Source organism: Macrosteles quadrilineatus, unplaced genomic scaffold (assembly GCF_028750875.1).
Source record: "Macrosteles quadrilineatus isolate MER2022 unplaced genomic scaffold, UCM_ALF_1.0 Scaffold_32__1_contigs__length_1466915, whole genome shotgun sequence".
NCBI classification, from domain to species: domain Eukaryota; kingdom Metazoa; phylum Arthropoda; class Insecta; order Hemiptera; family Cicadellidae; genus Macrosteles; species Macrosteles quadrilineatus.
This window is the reverse complement of record NW_026542625.1, coordinates 289,922-314,157: the sequence shown is the minus strand read 5'-3', so window position 1 is coordinate 314,157 and position 24,236 is coordinate 289,922. Positions and strand designations below refer to the sequence as shown.

The window sequence follows — 24,236 nt, the reverse complement described above, 5'->3', positions numbered from 1 at the left end:
ATTGGATTTTATAGATATAGACTAGCTGGCCCGACAGACGTCGTCCTGTCCTATGCTTTTATGTCAAATGCTTGTTCATTTTCAAGATCCTGGTTGAAGTTCGTTCGCTACGCTCACTCACCTTTAGGTTGGAGCTCGTTCGCTGTGCTCACTTGCCTTCAGGTTGAAGTTCGTTCGCTACGCTCACTCCCCTTTTGGTTGCAAATTAGCTGTTTTCATAAATTTAAAAAAATATAATTGTGCTGCACCCTGTTGGTAAACTTATTAACTTTTAATGCTATTGAACATCACAGAATCAAATTGCTTAGTTAAACCAGCTGTTAATTTTCTTAATTCCATTTAAATATGAGTACTCATAAGGTTAACATGGGAAACTCCAGAGCCACTGGGGCGGAGCCCTTTTGACCGATCTGCACCAAACTTTACACAAACCATCATTGGATAATGCTTAATATTGCCTGAAAGTTTCATTACAATCTGTCGAGCGGTTTCGGAGTCCATAAAGGACAAACATACATTGGATTTTATATATATAGACTAGCTGGCCCGACAGACGTCGTCCTGTCCTATTGTGGTTTTATGTCACATGCTTGTTCATTTTCAAGATGAGCTCGTTCGCATGGCTCAATCACGTCCTGGTTGAAGTTCGTTCGCTACGCTCACTCACCTTTAGGTTGGAGCTCGTTCGCTGCGCTCACTTGCCTTCAGGTTAGCTCGTTCGCTACGCTAACTCGCCTCCAGGTTGAAGTTCGTTCGCTACGCTCACTCACATTTTGGTTGCAAATTAGCTATTCTCATAACTTAAAAAATATAGTGCTGCACCCTGTTGGTAAACCTATTAACTTTTTAATGTTATTGAACATCACAGAATCAGATAGTTTAGTTGAACCAGCTGTTAAGATTCTTTAATTCCATGTAAATATGAGTACTCATAAGGTTAACATGGGAAACTCCAGATCCACTGGGGCGGAGCCCTATTGACGGATCTGCACCAAACTTCACACAAACCATCCTTGAATAATGCTTAATAATGCCTGAAAGTTTCATTACAATCTGTCGAGCGGTTTTGGAGTCCATAAAGGACAAACATACAAATATACAAACATACATTGGATTTTATATATATAGATTAGCAGTCTCGTGCTTTGTATGAAATGTTCAAAGTATTTAAAACGATTTGAATTTACTAGTAATAAAGGAAATCTACGACGTGTTTACATGATTGTGGTAATTTTCGCTTGGCGATATGAAATATTACAATATGCCCATATCAATGACAGTTACATTTAATTTAATCTATATCCAATTTAGTTTAATTTTTAGAAATCTATCAATATCACGAATTGATTGGCCCTCAAGATCCTGTGATCCCACACCATTTATTTCAAAAGATTTCCTCTAATTGAACTTAAACATTCTTTATAAACATTCCATTACAGGGATTTCTAGAAACCAATATTAATTTTCCCCCAAAAACGTTTCATGTAACATATTATTTCAAATCATTGGTGGCCTACGCATAATACTCATTACAACTTCCGACTTTCGTTGCCCCCCTCTAGCCTACTTCACCCCATAACTCCGGGACCTGACTAGCCTTCCATGATTCATCCCACGTCCCACGTCCCACGTCCCACGTCCCACGCACCACGTCCCACGCACCACGTCCCACGCACCACGTCCCACGTCCCACGCCCTAAGTCACATGTTCAATCCCTCTCTCCCCCAATCCCCTTCTTCAATCCCCTTCACTCCTCTCTAACCTACATTTGTAATTTCCACTCCCCGGCTAGCCTAAGCCTAGCATATTCCCCACCCTGTCGTAGTCGGTAGTTCTAAAGAATTGTGCACTACCTTTCAGAGGATAACCCACAAATCCTTCTGGTATTTTCTGTTCATTCAGCAAAAGTGATTAATTGTTTACATTGATCTATAACCTCCTCAATATTACAAACATCAATACACTCCAAAAAACGTTCAGATTTGCTTCTTATAAACGGATGGTTTTTGTTTTAAAATTAGTTTTATGTAATTCTTATGGGAAAAGATCCACCTTTGAGGAAGCGTCGTACCCTTAATGGTAGTGTGTGTCAAAGGCGAGTGTGTCTGAGTACCCCTGATGTAGTATGTGAAAACAAGTTTGATGTGCTCACTGTAAACAATCCTGTTATTTAATGTGACCAGGATAATCTTCAGTATGATTTGAGTAGTGACTCTGAGAGTGAGTCTAGTGTTAATTTAAGTAGGCATAGGCTTAAAGCTAAGAAAAGAGTGTAACATTTGAAAGCTGGGACCACGCCGTCAAGCTGTCCCTCGGAGGTTCGTGAAAGCATGGATGATGAAATGAGTCAGAAGAATAAACAATCCGATTGTTCAGAATCCAAAATAAAATCTAGTTTCAGTAATGTTTTAGTTATAGGTGATTCTATGATCCGTCACGTAGGGCCTGATTTTTTAAATAAAGGAGCCAATATAGAACGTTGTCCAGTTGCTAGCATACAGAGTTCAAAAAAGTTCTGTTGAAATATGTTAACCACAAAGATCTAGATGTAATTCATATCCATGTTTGCACGAACAATCTGAGGAGGGGCTACAGGGGAGGCCCAGGGTACAATGGGGGCCAGGGCAAGCGCGAGGCTCTCCATGACATGGCTGTTTACTGTAAGAACAACATTTCCAAATTCAAAAGTTTATGCCAACAGCATAATAATTCGATCCGACCTTGGGTATAAAGCACTTCATGATTTTAACACACAACTCGATCTTATGTGTAAAAATTTCGGAGTCATGTATGTGGAGGCCAACTGCTGGGTCGCGCGTGGCCATCCTGCCCGTGATGGAAGGCATCTCAATCGAAGGGGTGTGTTGCGTCTTGCTTCCTTGTATGGTGTGGTGATCTCTGGGGCACTACGTATGATAGGGAGGACGTCACAATGCATTCCCCAGCCGGATCCCGTGGCTCTCAAGGCGGATCCGGTGCCGAGCTCTCAATTTTCCCAGGACGAGAGATCAAGGCCGGCCGTCCCTGGGGTTTCGGGAAACGAGCTGGCAGGGGCCTGTGCGTTGCACATTTGAACATGCGCTCGCTCAACACAGGTTTTGAAGAGATGTCTGCACTGACAACTGATTTTGACTTTGATGAACTTGGCGTCACTGAGACTTGGCTTGAGTCAACTACCCCCTCCGATCACTTTGAGATACCTGGCTATACACTCCTTAGAGCCGATCGCACGGTTGGAACTGGTGGTGGTGTCGCTGCCTATATGAAATGTGGTATAGTCTTTGAACAGGTCCCTTTGGCGAGTGTTGATCCAGGCGTTGAATCTATCTCATTGATCCTCAGGGTGAGGGGTGTCAAGCTCTGTGTAGCCTTTGTGTATAGACCCCCGCATGTGAGCTACACCTGTCTTGGCTCCTTGCTTCGGGCATTGTTTGTGGATGTAGCAGTTCAGGTGGACTATGTGGTATGTTTGGGAGACTTTAATATAGATTTATTATCTAACATCTGCCCTCAAGCTAAATTTCTTCGACGACACCTAAGCTTCCATAACAGTATACAGCACATCACTGAACCGACTAGGGTCACTGGCATCTCAAGTACTTTGATTGATCATGTTATTACAAATAAATCATTGGAGTTAAAGAGATGTGACGTTATTGATACTTCAGCTATACTTGACTATAGAAATAAGAATATCACTGACCATAAACTAGTTTATTGTGAATTAGAAGTAAAAAAAGATATGGGGGGTAAACTTCGATATGGTGGACTGTATAAAAAATGAGGGATGTGAGATATATTATGTTAAGATCAGCTTTAGAGACACACTGTGAGCACAAAATAATAAACTTTTAAATAGGAAGAAATGTGATTTGGTACCTTCCTTTTTACTGAAGTGATGTCTAGTAGACCGTTGACGCACTTGATGTTTGCTGGCCAGCTTTCGCGTACGCGACCGGTAGTTGCACCAAGAACATTTTGAATACAGTTTTTAACTATTCAGTTCACTTTTTTGTTAGGTGTGTCACAAATAAATACATAAGATAAACATACGATAATATAAGTTCAATTTATATGCCACAAATAGAGTAGGGGAATATTATAATACAAAACTAGGGAAAATGGCGAGAACATGATGCCGGGTTGAAGAGTACATGAGGAATGGAGGAAATTGCCAGACATCACGTGACAGGGCAAGGGTCAGAACAAAATATGAATGAAGTCTGGATTCACCTAGGTTGCGTAGATGCTTGAATACGGAACATGCCGCCCGCCTTGAACCATACATGGTTCAACAGATTCATAAATTGATTCATTGACTCATAAATGGGCACAAGTAATACAATGTAGATATATATACACAATAGATAATGATGACACACCTAATTATAAGATATGATAAATATGATAATTATAAATATAAATAAACATGAAATAGGACATTGAATAGAAATGTTTTGTGATTAGGGGAGCGGGTACACCTTGGTAGCAGGGCGACAGAAGATTCCTCTCGAAGTCTTGATGGAGACAACTCGAACGATGCCATCTGCTCCAGGTGATGTCTTCACAATGCGACCAAGAGGCCAGAGAAGTGGTGGTGTTTTTGGGTCATGGATAATGACTAAATCGCCTACTTCAAGATTCTTGTTTGGCTTTATCCACTTTTTCCTTTGTTGAAGCTGGTGCAAATACTCTTGGTGCCACCTTCTCCAGAAGCGTTGATGTAGAGCCTGAACTGTTTGCCAATGCTTTAGTCGATTGTCAGGAATATCGGATACATTTACTTCAGGTACTGCAACAAGAGATGTCCCGATGAGAAAATGACCTGGGGTGAGTGCTGTGATGTCAGATGGATCTGCTGATAGAGCTGTTAGTGGACGAGAGTTCAATACTGCTTCCACCTGCGTGACAAGAGTTATCAGCTCCATTAGTGTTAGAATTTGATCTCCAATTACTCTCTTGAGATGGTACTTTGAGCTCTTTATGGCACTCTCCCAAAGGCCTCCTTGGTGAGGCGCGGCTGGTGGTTGGAAATGAAAATTAATTGAATGATCGAGGGCGAAGTTAGTGAGAGCATCTTGAGTATTCCTTTCATCAATGAAATTCTGGAAGGTCTTATTCAGTTGCTTGGAGGCACCGACATAGTTCGTTCCACAATCAGAGTATAGGTGAGCACAAAGTCCACGACGAGAAACAAATCTTTTAAGAGCAGCAATGAATGAGTCCACTGAGAGATCAGTTACAACTTCCAAGTGCACCGCTTTTGTGGTAAAGCAAACAAATAGGCAGAGGTATGACTTAAGCTTTTGAGAATTCCTAGTGGTGTGTACTTTCACTTCAAAGTGACCGCTATAATCCATGCCAGTATGATAGAATGGTCTTACAGGCCGTAGTCGAGTTTCGGGTAAGTCTCCCATAAGTGGAGGTTGATTTGTAGGTTTCAACTTAAAACATCTTTGACATTTAAAGATTACAGATCTGATTACACTACGAGCAGATAATATCCATACTTCTTGAGTGAGGATCGATTGCAGCAACTGAGGGCCTGCGTGTAAATATTTGAGATGATAGTGCATGACCAACAGTTTTACAACATTATGAGATTTAGGTAACAGGATTGGGTATTTGGCATCTTGAGTAAGGTTTGAATGTTTCAACCTACCGCCTACTCTTACCAAACCGTTATCGTCAATGTAAGGTGATAACCGAGCCAGTCTTAAGCTGCACTGAGTGCCCTTTTTCAGAGCTGTGATGTCATCCTTGAAAGATGAAATTTGAATGAGTTTGAAGAGATTCATTTTAGCAGAAGAGATCTCTTTATAACTAAGTTGTCCAGCTAGTCGGGCGTTCCCACAAATATTATGGATGAATCGTAGAACATAAGCAGTGACATTTACAAGTTTTCTAAAGCATGAGAATTTTTCAAGTAAATCAAATCTGTAATTTTCTAACTTTTCAACGTTAACTAGGACATTCAAGGGATTTGGTTTGACTTCAAGAGTGTCTTGATCAGTGATTAAACTGAATTCGGGCTTTGGCCAAAGATCTGATGACAAGTATAACCATTCAGGTCCCTTCCACCACAATTGGTGGCTTAAGAGTTGAGATGGGGAGAGTCCTCGGGTTGCACAATCTGCTGGGTTGTCTAGGGACTTGACGTAATGCCATGATTCAGGAGAAATTAATTCTTGTAGTTCTGAGACACGGTTGGCCACATAGACTTTTAAGCGATAGGGGTGAGTGCGTATCCATGTAAGAACAATGGTAGAGTCACACCAAGCATACATCGAGTCAATCTTAATGTGGGACGAAAGAAGATTTGAACAGTATTGCAGGAGCTTTCCAAGTAGGTGAGCACCGCACAGTTCGAGACGAGGCAGAGATACTCTTTTTAGTGGGGCGACTTTAGATTTGGCCATTATCAGATTAATTTTAACATCATTCGATAAGTTGATCACACGGAGGTAGACTACTGCAGCATATCCTTTCTCCGAAGCATCGCTGAAACCATGAAGTTCTGCAAGCTTATGAGTTGAGGTAAAGATGTAACGTGGGATCCTTAGGTTTTGGATCACGGGTAGTTCTTCTAAAAAGGAAATCCATTTTGTTCTTATCTCATCTTGAATTGGATCATCCCATTTTAGACCTGTGGTCCAAAGATATTGAATGAGTGTTTTAGCCCAAAATATTACAGGTGTGAGAAATCCTGGGAGATCATAGAGTTTAGCGATTGTTGAGAGAATCATTCTCTTGGTTAGCAAGTGGCCTACTTCAACATTCTTCACTTTGTATGAGAGCATGTCTGTCTCTGGGGTCCATCTTAAACCCAATACACTGTAGAAGGCCTCACTACCATCAGTCAACTCCACTGGTGATTCTTTGTGTTCGACTGGAATCTGATCCAAGAGTTGGGGTGCATTACTGATCCACTTACGGAGTTCAAAACCGCCTTTAGACAGCAATGTTTTCAGTTCATTTTGAGCTGACATAGCTTTATCAAGATCTTCAGCTCCAGCTATAATATCATCATAGAAGATAGACTTGGTCAAGATATCAGAAGCTTGTGGGTATGGTTGACCTTCGTCCAAAACTAGCTGGTGCAAGGTTTTGATTGCAATAAAAGGGGAACAATTAAGCCCATATGTAACTGTATTGAGTTTGTACGTTTGGAGTGGATCATCTGGACTAGCACGCCAGTATATCATTTGATAACTTTTGTCCTTATCAGAAACCAAGATCTGACGATACATTTGACGTATGTCACAGGTGAATACAATTTTATGACATCTAAAATACAATAAAACATCACTGATATCATTTTGAAGTTTGGGACCAGGCATGAGAATGTCGTTCAATGATATGCCATTAGTAGTTTTAGCGCTGCCGTCAAAAACAACACGTATTTTTGAATTCGGGGGATTCTCCTTGAAGACACCGTGGTGAGGCAAATAATAGTATTCAGAGGTGGGAGGTTCTTTACAAATAGTCATATGACCTGATTCAATGTAGTCATCCATAAATTCAGAATAGAGCCTTTGTAACTCGGGTTGATTAGAGAATTTCCTTTCCATCGAGCTAAGTCTCAATTGTGCTTTGGTACAAGATTCACCAAGAGGGGAATGATTTGGTTTCTTGGGCAGCTCGATTATGTAACGACCTGAGTCATCACGTCTATGGGTGTTTTCAAAATGTTGTAAACAGAGGGTATCTTCCTCAGTCTGAGCCTTGATCCGTATTGGGGGTTCTTCTAGCGTCCAGAATTTTTGAAGTGAATTATGAAGGTCCAAATCATGAGTTGTCAAGAGTGAGATGGGAAATGTGTTTGATGAGTTTCCTGCTACAGAGGCTACAGGAGCGAGGCCCATCACAACAAAACCAAAAATGGTTCCAAGAGCTTGAGGTAAATTTTGTCCTAATCTATGCTGTTCGCCTGTGAGGGTTAGGGCAAATAAGTCTGCACCGATAAGTAAATCTATCTCTCCAGGCTGATCGAAACAGGGATCGGCTAGGATAAAATGTTTCAAAGATTCCTTAACCTGGTGTGAAACTGGTATCTGAGGCAGGGGTGATGTGATACTACTCAAAACCATACAAGGATGGTTTTTAGCCAAAGGATTTCCATTGATCGCAGACATGTTGACATGTACGATACCTCTAGAATTAATAACTGCACCAGAGATTCCTTTTATTTCATCATGGAGTCGAGTACGTGGGGCGTTGATGAGTTGAATAGCTTTCTCTGATATAAGGGTAAGTTGGGCAGCGGAGTCGAGCACAGCACGGAGTACAGTATGTTGACCATGTTGTGAAGAGACATGAACTAAACATGTACCAAGAAGGATTGTGGTTTTAGTTGGATTGAGTTGACTAGACAATCCTACAAAAGCGTTAACGTTTGTAGAAGCAGTAGGATTAATAGTTGTTGTATTCTTTGAAGATGAATTAGGTGTGTAGGTCTTATTTTGAGGAGACAGCTTAGTTTGATAGCTTGACTGTGCCTGAAGTGAACTACGTGTGGGCTCATGCAATAGAGTATGGTGATGTTTGGAACAAATCTGACACACTTTACTTGAGGGGCAGTTGAGTGTGTTATGAAGATAACCGAGGCAGTTTGTACAAATCCTATTCTTGCGAATAAACTCAGATCTTTCACTCACACTTCTAGCTAGGAAAGCTTGACACTTGTATATGTTGTGATCTGCAGCTTGACAAAATCTACAAGAGTTGGTTGTGGCGACAAGAGCAGTTTTTGTATGGTTGGTGAAATGTGGCTTACTTTCACGCGTAAACTTATTAGGCCTAGTTATGTTTGTAGGACACTTTAGGCCAGTGGAATACTTTGAGGTAGATGGTGAACTGAGACAAATACTAGCACCTTCTAAACGTTTGAATTCCATTTCGAGAAAGGTCATTAAATCATTAACAAGAGGGATCTCGTTGTTTAAGGCGCGAGAGTCTTCAAAAGATTTTCTAATATCAGCTGGGATCTTCTTTAAAAGTGTTAAGACTAACAGGGTGTTTTCAGTTGTAATGTCATGATTTAAGTTTTTCAAGGCTTGAGTATTTTCCTTATATACAGTGAGAAATGATTGTAAGCTCTTAAGCGAACCACTAGTAATGGGCGACAAATCCAGAATTTTTGTAACGAGCTGAGTGACAATACGTCTCTTGTTTTCATAGCGATCCTTGAGAAGTCGAAGGGCTACCACATAGTTTTCAGGAGTAATATTAAGACTCTTAACCAAGTCTAAGGGCTCACCACTCAGGGCACTAAGCAAATACTGAAACTTATTCACTGGGGAGACAGAATTATTCGCATTGACAGAGGCTTCAAAAATATTATAGAAACTAACCCACTCTTCATAGTTACCACTAAATTTAGGCAACTCAAATTTAGGCAGGCGCAGAGAAGCTGGAGGTGGAGTAGGTGTTACAACAGGTTCAACTGGCAAAAGAACTTTAATGTCACTTATAAGGGCTACATACAAGTCAGAAAGTTCATCATGCATTGAAAATGATTCCTCCTCATCACAATCAGAAGCAGGGTCATCAGTCACAACTCTATTAAATAAAGTTTTAAAGTCAGTAAATAGATCTCTGACCTCCTCATTATAATTGTGTAAACGCTGTATATTAGCAGGAGTCAATTCTTGACCTTCAGTTCGAGGAAGTTGGTTTGACAAATATTTATTTATTTTCTGAAACCTGTTTTTAACAAGTTTTGCTTTTCTTTGTAGGGTAGTGAATCTCATCATGAACAAACAAATTAAATAACACACAACAAGAATAGATGAGTTTTCATAAAATAGCCCAATATCTTAAATTAATAATGATCTCATAAATCTAGGCCTACTGAAGTGCATAAATCAATTTGCAATTCAACTTCAATAGTAAAGTGAAGTCGATTATCAATTTGTTATTATCACCAATAATCTCTGTTGACAATAATATTTACAATAATGAATAAAGAGAGTATAGCAATAACAATAATTACCAGTTTTCTCCAGTTCAAGACCCTTTTCGATTAGTATTTGATTAAATAAATAATGTCTTCATTTTTCAACAACATAAACAAACTTGCAGGTTATGTTGATATGTTTCAATTCAATATCGGGTTATATTTAAACAAACAGCTGATGTAGATGAACAGAGTTTTGATGAGTTGAGTTTTCAGTTTAATAGCAGACAGGTGATTGGTTCGTCCTCAGTTCCACCGTTTCACTAATCTTGCAGGTTATTGGTTGCCATGTAGCGCAGAGCGATCTGTTGGCGAAGTTGAGAACTACCAACTACCAAGGTGTATCGCAAAGGACAGAACGTTGTTACAAAATGGCGGACAATGGGATAGAATATTTCAGGGAAATAACTACTAACTAACTTTGCAGTTTTATTTATAAACCCAAATAATAAGACTGAATTGATTGTGAGACCTTATTATTTAAAAGGATTTTATGGATGAGATGTGAATAAATATTCAATCCTACAAATTTTCTACGCTTGATTTATTTCAAGACAAACTAGGTAGGCCTAACTTGACGTGATTTAGGTGGCAGTGACAAAATTGAACATGAAAATAATTGTCTGGTATGAAACAGGAATGGACATTAAAATTGTTCGTAATAATGTTTCACAAGACAAAATATTACCAGTTAGGGATGTGACACTGATCATAAACATTCATTTGAGAAATAAATTATTGTACTGTAGCAATTATATTTTAATTGGCAAATGTAGTCCGGGTCGACAGGACCAGCGAATGGGGGGTAAACTTCGATATGGTGGACTGTATAAAAAATGAGGGATGTGAGATATATTATGTTAAGATCAGCTTTAGAGACACACTGTGAGCACAAAATAATAAACTTTTAAATAGGAAGAAATGTGATTTGGTACCTTCCTTTTTACTGAAGTGATGTCTAGTAGACCGTTGACGCACTTGATGTTTGCTGGCCAGCTTTCGCGTACGCGACCGGTAGTTGCACCAAGAACATTTTGAATACAGTTTTTAACTATTCAGTTCACTTTTTTGTTAGGTGTGTCACAAATAAATACATAAGATAAACATACGATAATATAAGTTCAATTTATATGCCACAAATAGAGTAGGGGAATATTATAATACAAAACTAGGGAAAATGGCGAGAACATGATGCCGGGTTGAAGAGTACATGAGGAATGGAGGAAATTGCCAGACATCACGTGACAGGGCAAGGGTCAGAACAAAATATGAATGAAGTCTGGATTCACCTAGGTTGCGTAGATGCTTGAATACGGAACAAGATAAATCTATGATTAAGTTCGTAACATACAGAGACTTTTCAAATTTTAACACAGAAGACGCAATTTCAATGTTACAGACTATCGAATCGGAAGTAGTAATGAACATGACCAACGCTAGTCAAATAAATTCTTTCATTTGCTCTGCTATAAAAAATATTTATGATAAACATGCGCCGCTAGTAACAAAGAGAGTGACAAAGAAAAAAGCACCTTTAAGAAATAATGAAATCATTATGTTAACAAAAATGAAAAATAAATTAAGGAGGAAATTTTCAAACTTGGGACAGAATGTAGACTGGGTAGATTATAAAAAGTTAGAAACAAACTGAATGGAAAGCAAAAATAATTTTTTTCTCAGAAAAACTGGCAGACTGTAAAGATACGAGAACTTTTTGGAAATGCCTTAAAAAGAGTGATATAATAGCAGGAAAGAGCAGAAATAATTTAACATAAGTCCCTAAAAAGCTCAAATGTAAAACAACTTTTTGCAATACCGGCATTTAAACAAACTCAGAATAACATTATCTATGTGTCAGAATAGGCATCCCTACACCATATCTTTTGTGTAAAAACTAGTTTGTTGTTCTTCTTTGTTTGCTTTTGTTGATGTCATTTTCAATAAATAATTTGAATCACTCCAGTCAGTGGTTTAACATGAAAAGGCAGCAAACATGTAATTGTTTGTGAATAAATACTGGTTTACTAAGGTAGCTTTGGTCTTGTGGTTAATGAGGATAAATAAAAGCTTCCCTGTTTGGAATTTTAAAAATTCATTGGAGGTTCGCCTTCAGATGAATTGAAAACGCCTGCAATTTCATCTGCAGTAGGCTTATTATACCTACGACGACCCATATTTATCCTGTCTACAAACCTAAGTTCTAATTCACTGTCACATTGTACAACCATTTCTTCCGAAGCTCTTTTGTAAATTTGTGCAAATGGATTTTCTAATAGAATTTCAGCTAGTTTTGACAATATTTCAGGTTTTAAGTCACTATTTTCTCGACGCCTTTGACGAATTTCTGTTGCTGTTGATGTGTCAATAATGTACAATTGGCCATACACGGGGTCTTCATCATGTTGAGGCAGCAAATCTGAGATTGAACGATAAATCTGTCCTTGAATTTTAAACAGTATGGTCCTTTTCCTGGAATATCTTTCTTACTGGCTGAAAAATAAGCAAAAGCCATCGCACTGTTGCATTGTCGAATGAGTTTATACAGTTGTGGGCTCTCTTCAAACAAACTTTTAAGTTCTACATTAGTTTTTGACTGAGGAAGGTTAATAAGTCCATTATGGCAACATGTCATAAAATGATTATTCGTTAGTTCTTCTCTAAAATGAAGAGCACTGCATTGAATGCACTCTTGGTCCAATAATCCTGCATCATGGATCTTTACATTTCTCTCGTCTACCATGGGTCTCATAAAAAGGGGTTATAACATATCTTGATTAAGTTCGTCATTATCTACTCTTGCTCTCCTACGCGCACTGTCATTCCTATGAACAGTTCTCCGCCTTTGTGGTATTCCCCTGGCGTTCATATTAATTACAGTACTTATAATGAAAAGAATATATATTCAGCAGCCTACATACCAAAACATCTTGAATCCCTGGTGATTTTATAAAAGTATGATCGAATATGATTACTCTGCGTTGTATATTCACTACACTAAAAAAATTTACTTACGAAGGAATACAAATACACCATTTTAGAACCAATAACATTTATAGGTTATTTTAGTTGTATATATTTACACAACCTTAACCTTAAAATGTGTAGAAATATAAAGAAAACAACATAAACTTGAACATATGATTTAAAAATAAAAACAAAACAGAAGTTAGATTTAATTTCGACTCTTTGATTATTTATACAGAATATTTATTCTATGTCGTTTATTCCTTTAACACGACAATAACGTAAAAGCATGAAAAAATGAAACTTGAGTATATGATTTAAATATAAACAAAGAATGCAGACGTTTTTCCGACTAATCTTCAATATTTCAGTTTTATTATAGTATACATTTCATAGTTGACTGGCTAAAAGTAAACCAAATGTGTGTATTGATCACTGTTTTCAAATCTGTGGCACAGCTGTTTTAATTTCAAAAGATGTAAACAAATTAAACCCCATGTTGTTTTAATGGGAAAAGTTTTATTCTGTTGCGAATTTATGGTAAAAAAAATAAGAAAAAAATGAATAGTTTTCCCTCAAAATTCACGTCAAGACCTTTAAAATAAGACCCCTCCCATCCTTCTACGGCCATCCAGTCACTCACAATTTCTTTACAAAAATTTGACTTACAGAATTATATATATAGAAGATACACGTGATATAAATAAATTCCAGTTTAGAAAAATATCAGTATCAGAAGTGAGAGAAGCTATTAATAAAATTACCTCTAGAGCTGTCGGTGTTGATGACATAAGTATTGCAATGATAAAAGCCGTCAGCCCTTATGCCATTGGTGCAATAACTCACCTTATGAATATGTCTCTTGTAAACAGTGAATTTCCACACGCTTGGAAGAAAAGTATGGTACATCCATTGCCCAAAAAACAGATTCCTTCAAACTTTAATGATTTAAGGCCATTATCAGTCTTGCCTGCTATGTCCAAAGTGCTGGAAAAATTAGTAATACGCCAAATAACAGAATTTTTAGATACAGAGAATCTGCTTCCCAAACTGCAATCATGGTTCAGAAAGAACCATAGCACTTGTACTGCATTGATGAATATGTTTGCAGACTTCTTTGGGGCGAGGAGCGAGGGCAGGTGTAGTTCTGTAGTCATGCTTGATTTTTCACAGGCCTTTGATTCCATAAGCCATGGTTTGCTCCTAGCAAAATTGAAACATTTTGGTTTTCATTGCAATGCTATTGCTTGGTTTAGATCTTACCTGGAAAACAGACTGCAAGTGACCAGGGTGGGTACCGATATCTCACCTTCCCTAGAGAAATCAAGGGGAGTGCCTCAGGGGAGCTGTCTGGGGCCCATTTTGTTTACCCTGTACACTGCAGATCTGTCCAGATGTGTGAGTCACTGCAATGTGCATTCATATGCCGACGACTGCCAATTGCATTTCTCCTATGAGATTCAGGCCGCCGATCAAGCTTTTGCAGGAGTGAACTCTGATCTGGTGAGAATAAGTGAGTGGTCACGCAAACATGGTTTAAAATTGAAATCTGAAAAATTCATGATTCTTCATATTGCTACACCCACTACTCTTCACAGAGTTTCAAATGGAGACATGCACGTTCAATTCGCAGGAAAACCTCTAATGGCGAGGGATACTGTCAAGACCTTGGGTTTGGTACTTGACAGTGGCTTCACTTTCTCGGACCACATCACTTATGTTTCCCAGGTAGGGAAACTTTGGGAAGGCTGCGTGGTCTGTACCGGTACAAAAACATCCTGCCAGAGACAGCTAAGCTGCAGCTGGTGCAGTCACTAGTGTTGTCAGTGCTCCATTACTGTTTTCCTGCATACGACAACAGCATCTCAAGGGAAGAGATATCCCGATTGCAAAAAGTGCAGAACTCCGCAATTCGTTTCGTTTATGGTATCCGTAAGCGTGAACACGTATCCTCATTCCGGGATGCTGTCAATGGGTGCCGTGAGCAGGGCGCAGACTTGTATTTGACTGAGAAATGTTAAGCTACATTCTGGAAACATGTGATTGAATTTTCAGGTTTCAGAAGGTTCGCTGCAAAGGGAGCGAACCCGGTTAACGGTTAATTTTCTACATTTTCAATAGTCGGGCGAGCCAGAAGGGCTCCCCGCTTGCTTCCTGACTTAGCCAACCATAGTTTGTACTTATATCCTACATAATTATAACTAATTGTAACTTATCCATATGCTGGACTGGACACCCTGAAAACCGGCTGTTTGCTCTTCGAAGGATCGTTGACCAAGACTGAGGACAAGAGTAGGAAGGTGGGGATAGAGCGTTGATGTAGTCGGGACAGGCTAGAAGTTGGCCATGCAGCCCGGCTTCGCGAAATGCACACACTATATATTATATATAGCGTGCCGCGATACGTTACACTATTTTAATTTATAAAGGGATTCTGCACACCTACACGAAAATATCTTTCTGGCGGTATGCATAGATTTTCCCTGGGGGAATAGTATTCCGCATCGCCTTTAAAACAATAGTTCTATATGAGCGGTGCCTTGGAAGATCATGTGGGTTTGAAGAATAGTTTAACCAGACATATTGATTAGTTTCTATTTTTTTCAGTATAAATTGATAATTCGATCAGTTTGTTTAGCAAATTTCCTATTCAAGAAATAAACTATTACCTCAACACTCTTTGATGTGCCCAAGGCATTGCAAAATCCCCTCAGGAAGCTAGACATAACATGGTAAAATAGTTACTTCATGAAACATTTAAATTTGCACCGTCGAAAATGTTTCCAATTACTTTTGCAAATGCAGGTAAGATATAAAGATTAGGCAATAATTCTCTGAAATTCCTTTGCAACCATATTCTTAAAAAGAGGTTTGGTTTCAGAAAATGTTTATTTGCAGGGGAAAATACTACTCTGTAGGTATTGTTTTATTATTTGTAGTCAAATAGTTTTATTGTTTTGTGTATTTGTACTGGGCAATAGTTTTAAATGTTCATTATGCATTGCAAACTTTTACTTTTCCAATAGGCAACTAAAATTACTTTTCAACTTTTGTTTTAAATCAGGACAGTAAAAGTATAACTAGTGGTAGTACGGAATATAAAGTAAATGCTTAAACTAAGTTGTTATAATCTATGGTTTCACTTTTTCCAATTGTTTTGTAATTTTTCTCATTACCATATGATTTCTCAACAAATAAATATAAAAGCACAACATTTCATTAACATCAAAACAAAAAATTAGAGTCAAGGTACAAATTCAAAGTATAGTTGTTCCACAAGATCCAAAATTATCAAGAAAGAGTTCAAAATTTAAGTTAGCATCGCCATTTTGGAGTTTTATCTTCAATTGATAGGTAAGTATTTTTTTTTCCCTACCCATGTATATATACTTATTTCTTTGACTCAATACAATAGTAGTTGGAATATAGTATGTTGCTATGATGACAGTAGACTTCCAAGATAAAAACTATTCAAATGCAAGCTAAACCACTAAGCCCCAATCAAAATAACAGCTAGTAAAGTTACACCAGCAACTTTCTTATAGTTCTCATAGCAGTGAGTGGTCTAGAAATGTCAAGTCCGCACAGGGTGCCTCGTAAGCCTTATGCATCTACCTCTTTGTAAGCTAAGTTCTTAAACTGTTTTAAGGAGGCTGTGTTACTTATAATACTGTAAAGGTCAATCTGTCTTTTAAATATTGATTATAACCAGTAGGCTAGAGCTAAAACTTGCCCAGTTTTTCCAAAAACGGAACATGTCAGGCTGAAAAGAATTAAATAGGTCCTGAATTAGGATTTCAACAGTTCGTAACTACTGTTTACCTGTTAAATAGATACTTCTATACAGGGAAATTCGCTAAAAACTAGGATGCAATCAGAATAAGACAGGTACTAAAGGCTTGCAAGCATCCACCTGCCGCAAAAGACAACCCTCCAAAAGAACTCCTATTTATTTACTCCCAATGGTATAGCAACTTTACAATAAGAAAATGAGTAGCCTAATTTCTCAATTTTCCCCGAGATGAAGGAGAACAAAAGTGTAAAGTCATGGTTATACTGTACCTACAACAAAATCAATAAGGTTTAATAACTTGGTGAAATGTATGGAATACTGATGTGCAACCAATGGCCGTTAAATGTATACGTAGCCACAGCGTAAATATTAAACTTCATTAAAGGTTGGTTGAAAAAATTAACATGTTTATGTGAAAGAAACTCGATTTTGTAATAGTTTTGTTCTTATAAAAACTTAATTATTTGATTTTCTTGTTGCAGTGTGATTCAAAATTCACATAATATTTACTTGACAAAATGGTAAGTTTACTTAAGTAGCCTATTAAAATACTTACATGTAGATGAATAATACGGGGTGTTTTTTTTACCCAACTTAAATAACTAGAGTACTACAAGACACTTTTTACGACAAAACAAAAAGTGCTTGAAATATACGTACATAATATACCATACCAATATTATTATGTAATATACCAATGTATTATAATGGTATTCCTGATTTTCTTATGTCCTTGCCGATCAGCTAGTATGCATTGTGGCATAGTTAGTTATCTATGAGGTTTTGTGATTTTAGGAGTTAATAAAACCCATTATGGAGTTTCGCAAGGCCTGAAGAGTAGGTATTATTGTGAATACTTTAACAGCGAAAAAGATTGATTTAGTGTCAAGAAAGGTTTGAATAAAGTTTCCAGTTAGTTGTGATCCCAGTACCTAATAAATCAACTCTTTATTGGCTTGTCAAAAAGTTTAGAAAATTGTATCTAAAAAAAACAAAACAAAAATAAAACGTAAACCTGAAACACTTATCATACCCTATTTTTGAGTTTTTGAAAAGGCAACCAGGGATGCCAACATTAAATAAGCTTGTCTTGTCATGAAGCAGGGCCTCACACTGCTTCTAAATAGAGGTCCGTTTGAAAAGAATACCCTAAATACCCTAAATAATAATATAAAAAAATAAATAAAATTTTAATTATGTTTCAAATTGGATGAAGACATTAATGGAAAAAAGGCCATTCCTCATAAGGCCCAGGACATTTTGGAAGAGCAACATTTTGGGGAGGCCACTATAAAGTTTTGGCTGAAATATGGGAATTGCTGTCAAACGAGTTTTTAAAGAGAAAGTTAGTTTTTTAACTCTGTGTTTTCCAATTGAAATCATCTTTGTATAGTGTATAGCCTAATATTATTCCATATTTTGTGTAAAACACCTGTTTTAGTATGATTAATATTGACTTGTAGCAGGACAGATCTAGCGAGTGGGTAGCTCCAGTAGAGGACACTTCAAACGTTGACAAAGTAAGTGGACTTTACACTATGTTCAATATCAAATCCTCCTCTTTTTCATTTTATTAACTGAATGAAATAGTAGTCCCCTATCATCTTAACATAGTAATACTCAAAGAAAAAGCCAGAAAATCTTCCAACCGTCATAAAGTTTTAAGTTTTGGGGATGGAAAATTGTTTAACGCGTACTAAGTACATTCAGACCAAAATTATGTTTATACTAGTGCAGTGTTATTGTTTTTTAACCATTGTAACAAGTCTAACAAATCAACATTTAATCATTGTAAATTTAAACTATTTTAATCTCATGCATGAAATTTCTAGTATAAAAGGCAAATACCACTGACCGAAAAATGATGACTATTATATCTCTCAAAATATACAACCTAAAATAGTTGTCAAATTTGCATAGGGGGTCCTTTGATAAAAATTTGAAATTTGAGGGCGGTTTAAGGGGGAAGCTATTTACAGTAAAATTAGACTTTTTATCTTAAATCTGATGGGAACTCGTTTAAAACCTACAAGTGCACAAGTACAAGTGCTTTAAGTACAAACTTGGTGACATTTGAGAAATTGTTGATCATGCTCTTACTTCCGAAATATGTACCTTAATAAAACCTGTAACCTCAAAAAACTGGAAATGTTCTATTCTAAGACTTAATTTTAACAAAAGCTGTTACAATTAGCCTAACTGTTGTAGAGCAAAAAGCTTTTTGTTAAAAGTTACAGGTGTACATTATTTCAAACCTGAGTACTCAACTTATTACGAAACGATTTGGACAAGATAAAATCATAAGAAAACTATCTATTTAATCTATAAAAATGCTAGTTTTTAAATAATAAAATCTAACCTTGTCACCTATTGTGTTTACAGCAAACAATGGCAATGGTGACTCAACCACAAACGGTAAGGATACGTTTTTCAAATACTTTACAACAAAAATGCAGTATGTATTAAGGATATTACTTGAATTATACATTTGACATTTAAAAATAAACTAGGTGAACCCCTGCGAATTCGCACAAATAACAAATTAGGATATCATAGCAACGTCGTTAGTAGTTGCGTTTATGCATTCTAAGTTCTTTTTGCTGTTCAGTCGGAGCATTTTGCACACGCATTTTGCAGGACGGGATGGAGCTCATCATGCTGAAAACTTGCGCGTATGGATTGATATCAACCAAATGTTGAGTCAAAATGTGCATGAGTTCAGTGCTGCAAGAGCTATTAGCTTTGTTTAGCACTCTTTCTTGAACATCGGTTTCGACGTCTTAGATATAAATTTAGGCATATGTCGGATGCTCCCCTTCTGACGGTTGAAAGGTGCCAATTGAGTAATTAATTGTGTCGTGCACCTTATACATGAAAGACCCTCCACCGTTATATTCTTCAATTTTAGCACGAGTGCTGACCATTGCGAGCGCAGAGTTGTACGATCTAAGGTTCTCTTTGTAGTTTCTGCTCAAATGATTTTCTCCATTTAGTAGGCTCTGAATATATTAGCTTTCTCGGTATGGTGGTAGATTCACTTTTCCTTTATGGCAGCAGGATGAAAATCCTTCGTCTCGTCCTCTTTGTTCTTCTTTAAAATGTAGCACACCACATTTCTGACATTTTAATGCCATCTTGCCAAGTGAATGCTGCTGAGTTCTTGTATTTGTCAGTGTTATTGAGCGTAGCTCTTTGGGATCAACCTCAATGCAACAAATAAAGCAACATCACTCAATAACGGCAGAACACATTTCAGCTAAACTTAACAAGATTACTTAGACTAATAGTGAGATGGTTAATAAACAAACAAATTTCAATTAGATAATGCTAATGCAATTTAAAACGAACTTAAAATTTCCAATTTTTAACATTAGGCTTATGGGACTAAAGTAGCCATATGACAGTTTTTTGTTTACAAGAAAAATGAAAAATGGTTTACAAAACCATGAACCTATTTGTGTTGCCAGCTGATTAGAAACAGCCAATGTTAGAAATCAGGATTTAATAAGCGATATATTGAACCGAATCGAAAACGATATTTAATCCGATAATACATCACAGGTTATATTATGTTGAATTACATCGACGGTGCAGTAAGTTATTACACTTATTAATAAAACGCAGATTGAACACTGATCTAATTTAGGCATGTGGGGAAGGTAGGTCGGGGTTTATGAGTATTCGTGACTACATTAAGTGTTTTGAAGTAAGGTTAGATTAGGAAGGTAAAGTGTAGGTTATAGGTAATTGATCAAGTTGTTTATTTGTGTTGCACCAAATTAACTGATAATATTTTCCTGGTCAAAACTACCATAATGTACTTTTGGAAGAGGTATCTGAATAACAAGATGTAGTAAAAACAAATCTGAATTATCATAATTTTAAACAATAAAACCAGCATTAGTACATCTATTGACTTTTTTACATTTAGTTACTTATACAAATATCAAATCACGTTTGTTCCGCTCAACTGGCTTTCACCTCTCTGAAAGCAACCCTAGTTTAGTAAGTACACGTTACCACTTTTGTTCCAGCTCATCGTCTGGGCTCCTTACACGTTTTGCATTGCTTGCCGTATTGACTCGCCGTGTCCAACTGGCAATATTTCTTCGTCGTCAGGGAAAATAAAATGTAAAATTTTTCCTCCACATTTCTTTGCCGGGTTTCTAATTATTTTTAAAAACATGCAAACTGTTTACATTTCAAAACCAAACAACACAGCTGGGATTTTTTTTTAACTAACTAGCTGTAACCCGCGGGCTTTGCCCAGTTTAACTTCTTAATTTTCAAGATTATCTCGTTCGCATGGCTCAATCACGTCCTGGTTGAAGTTTGTTCGCTACGCTCACTCACCTTTAGGTTGGAGCTCGTTCGCTGCGCTCACTTGCCTTCAGGTTAGCTCGTTCGCTATGCTAACTCGCCTCTAGGTTGAAGTTCGTTCGCTACGCTCACTCACCTTTTGGTTGCAAATTAGCTGTTGTCATAAATGTAAAAGAAATAATAGTGCTGCACCCTGTTGGTAATCCTTGTAACTTTAATGCTATTGAACATCATAGAACAGAACCAACTTGTTTAATTGAAACAGCTGTTAAGATTCAATAATTCCATTTCTCATAAGGTTAACATGGGAAACTCCAGAGCCACTGGGGCGGAGCCCGAAAGGATTTTTGAAATAAGAATATGCCTATATGTTAATCGGGAATGTGAGCTATCATCATGCCAAATTTCAGCCCAATCCGACCAGTATTTTTCGAGTTTACTTTTCCCATACAAACTCCAGAGCCACTGGGGCGGAGCCCGAAAGGATTTTTGAAATAAGAATATGCCTATATGTTAATCGGGAATGTGAGCTATCATCATGCTAAATTTCAGCCCAATCCGACCAGTATTTTTCGAGTTTACTTTTCCCATACACACATACACACATACAGCAACCACCTCTTTTTTATAATAGTATAGATAGATGTATTGACATCTGTTTTAGAAAATGATAACATTCAAATCAATCACAATGTTATCCTTATGGAAGGAACTTTGAGGGCTGCCCACGCCCTTAAAAAGATATATTTCAAAAATCTAAAGCCAGTTTGCACATCTACACACCCAGACGAACATTTTGGTATATAATATATGGGGTTAAATCTTAAAACAAAAAAGCCTTATTGTTCACAAAGTTTCATGTCGCGTATTAAATATATAGATAGATAGCTGTAGGCCTACATAATGTCAAAGATTTAAAAATGTGGTAAATATACCAATCAAAACAGCTGTTAAAAAAAATTAGTACAGTGGTTTCTTACGGTTTCTTATCGAAAATTTTGTAGACAGTTCTAAACAACTTTAAGTCAAAAGTGTGCTTTCACTTTGGATGAACGGGTGAACCCCCTTTATTTGCTAACTGCACTGTACTAAATATTTTTTAGATTTTGTCTTAAATCCTATTTTTGTAAAAAAGCTTTTTTGATTGTATAAATTATCCTAGTATATTTACCAAATTTTGATATCTTTGATATCAAGTAGTTGGGCGTCAGGTTTGGGTAAGGGGGTAGCAATACAAGTTGGAAACATTAGAATTTTTGTGTGTATTGAATATCTCATAAACTACGCATGCTAACGCAAAATACGTCATTTACGAAAATAATCTACACAAGAATAGTCTTCTCAATTATCTTGTTAAAGTGAGCAAGAAATAATATTATGTTCAGTACAGTAATTAGCATTGAGCATGTGCAATCTGGCTTATATACTTGAGATACATTGCTGCGGATGCACTGCTATGTTATATAAATATAGACATTTCAGATATAAAGGTTCTACTGTAAATTTAACTATACGTTTTCAGTCCCGAGGTTACCAAATGCCACTTAAGTCTGGTGTCTTATTGAAGAGAAGAATTGTAAGAGTTACTCTTCCTGGCGATGGAATGGGACCTTCCATTGAAGATGGGCATGGTCCATTCCTGGACCTAAAAAAGGGCAATTTGCCTAATCCAGAACAAATTCAAGGAATAATCAGAGGTCTAAAAGAAAAGATGTGGCTCATCCAGGAGGAATTACATGGTGGCCACATGTTGAAGGTAAGTTTTAAGATTTTTCAATATTGCTTAGCATAGGTATTAATCTGCTCTTATAAAATGTTGGTGACATGTTGTGGATTTTATAGTTTTTAGTTTTGGCACCTTTACAAAAATAAATTACAATTGAGCAGCATAATCTAAATTTTCTGTTACTAATCTCCAAATAAAAAAATTATAACGAATTTGTTTAACTATATTATGATCAATGGGTTTCATATTGATTTTGAATTTGAAAAAAATTGTTTCTTGTTTATAAACATTAAGGACAAACCAATTTGATATAGAAGAAAACTGGACAGTTTGATTATTAACTATAATGTCTGGAATACTCGTTAATTCATAATAACTAGAGGTTAAAATACCTTAATCCGTTAATGTCGTAGTCGAAAGCCATTAAAATGCCGTTACTGAGTGGAAACATCGATTGTAGGCTATCGTAGCCTAAGGCTTAAAAATTAAGTTTCTCAGTCCTAAGCATCACTGATTCACAGCCTTTTCTCCAGTTATCAAAACTTAAGTACAATTTGTTACACGCAGAATCTCCGGTTCCCGACTTGGATGATGCCTAATTATTTATTTTCATTAACAGTTACTTATTATTGTACTTGTTATTAATTAACTCCGTTATAAAAAGTCACAAGGTTATTAATTTCACTCAGTATGTTTATGGATTCGCTGACAAAACGTAATCAGAGATCGTTGCAGTGTTTTGTAAACAACATAACAGCTGTTCGATATTTTGTAGATGACGTATTCTCTGAACAGATAATAAGTAATTAATAAATGACGTAAGAAGTAAACATAAAAAGAAAAGTTGACAAAATAGGGTTTTTGAACGTCCACGTGAGTGGAATTTTTTTCCGAAGTAGTGAGGCCATATTTAAATAGCTAATGTCATTCTTGCCAATTCTGTGAATACAATTAAACTATTAAAATCATGATCGGTACTGTACTCCAGTTTTCTCGGAGTACCCTTGTAAATTATAATCCTAGCCGGTCAGACATAATGACAGACAGACAAACAGACTGACAGAAATTGAGGTAAGACCTTTTCCATCTTTTGGGGGGTATAATGACCAAAAGTTTATGATTCTAACCAATGTACCGGCGAAATTGTAATTTATTAGTTAACATTTTTGTTAATAACTAAACATGTACGTTAACAAATGAGGTATATAATAATTGAAAATTCATGTATTAAAATGAAACAATCTGTCATCAGAATTCTAGAGTATGCCTCACACTACTCCTATTTTGTATTAAAAAGGTTACTCTGAGGTTAAAGTCTGATTCTTAGTTTCTTCCCTTTCATGAACATAGTTTCTTCCCTTTCATGAACATTCATTTAGATTAGGATTTCACCAAATTATCAATTAACACATAGATTTTTACGAAACAAAAACAACAAATTTTTTTGTAGAACAATAATAATTAACAAACACAT

General features: G+C 36.8%; 1 protein-coding gene across 1 annotated transcript; it reads left to right on the top strand.

The window, feature by feature from the left end:
- Positions 1 to 16,142: 16,142 nt before the first annotated feature.
- Positions 16,143 to 23,361, top strand: LOC129005768 (uncharacterized). Its single transcript, XM_054434778.1, has 6 exons — positions 16,143 to 16,277; positions 17,199 to 17,237; positions 18,180 to 18,236; positions 19,099 to 19,131; positions 22,559 to 22,792; positions 23,296 to 23,361. The coding sequence occupies exons 2-6, from the start codon at positions 17,235 to 17,237 to the stop codon at positions 23,359 to 23,361; spliced, it is 393 nt and encodes a 130-aa protein (XP_054290753.1). The 5' UTR covers positions 16,143 to 16,277; positions 17,199 to 17,234.
- Positions 23,362 to 24,236: the final 875 nt, after the last annotated feature.

What these genes read in the sequence shown, in the direction of transcription:
- LOC129005768 (XM_054434778.1), top strand. An exon ending in ACACTTCAAACGTTGACAAA is followed by an intron (nt 18,237 to 19,098) that starts GTAAGTGGACTT and finishes TTGTGTTTACAG; the next exon opens with CAAACAATGGCAATGGTGAC. An exon ending in TGGTGACTCAACCACAAACG is followed by an intron (nt 19,132 to 22,558) that starts GTAAGGATACGT and finishes ATACGTTTTCAG; the next exon opens with TCCCGAGGTTACCAAATGCC.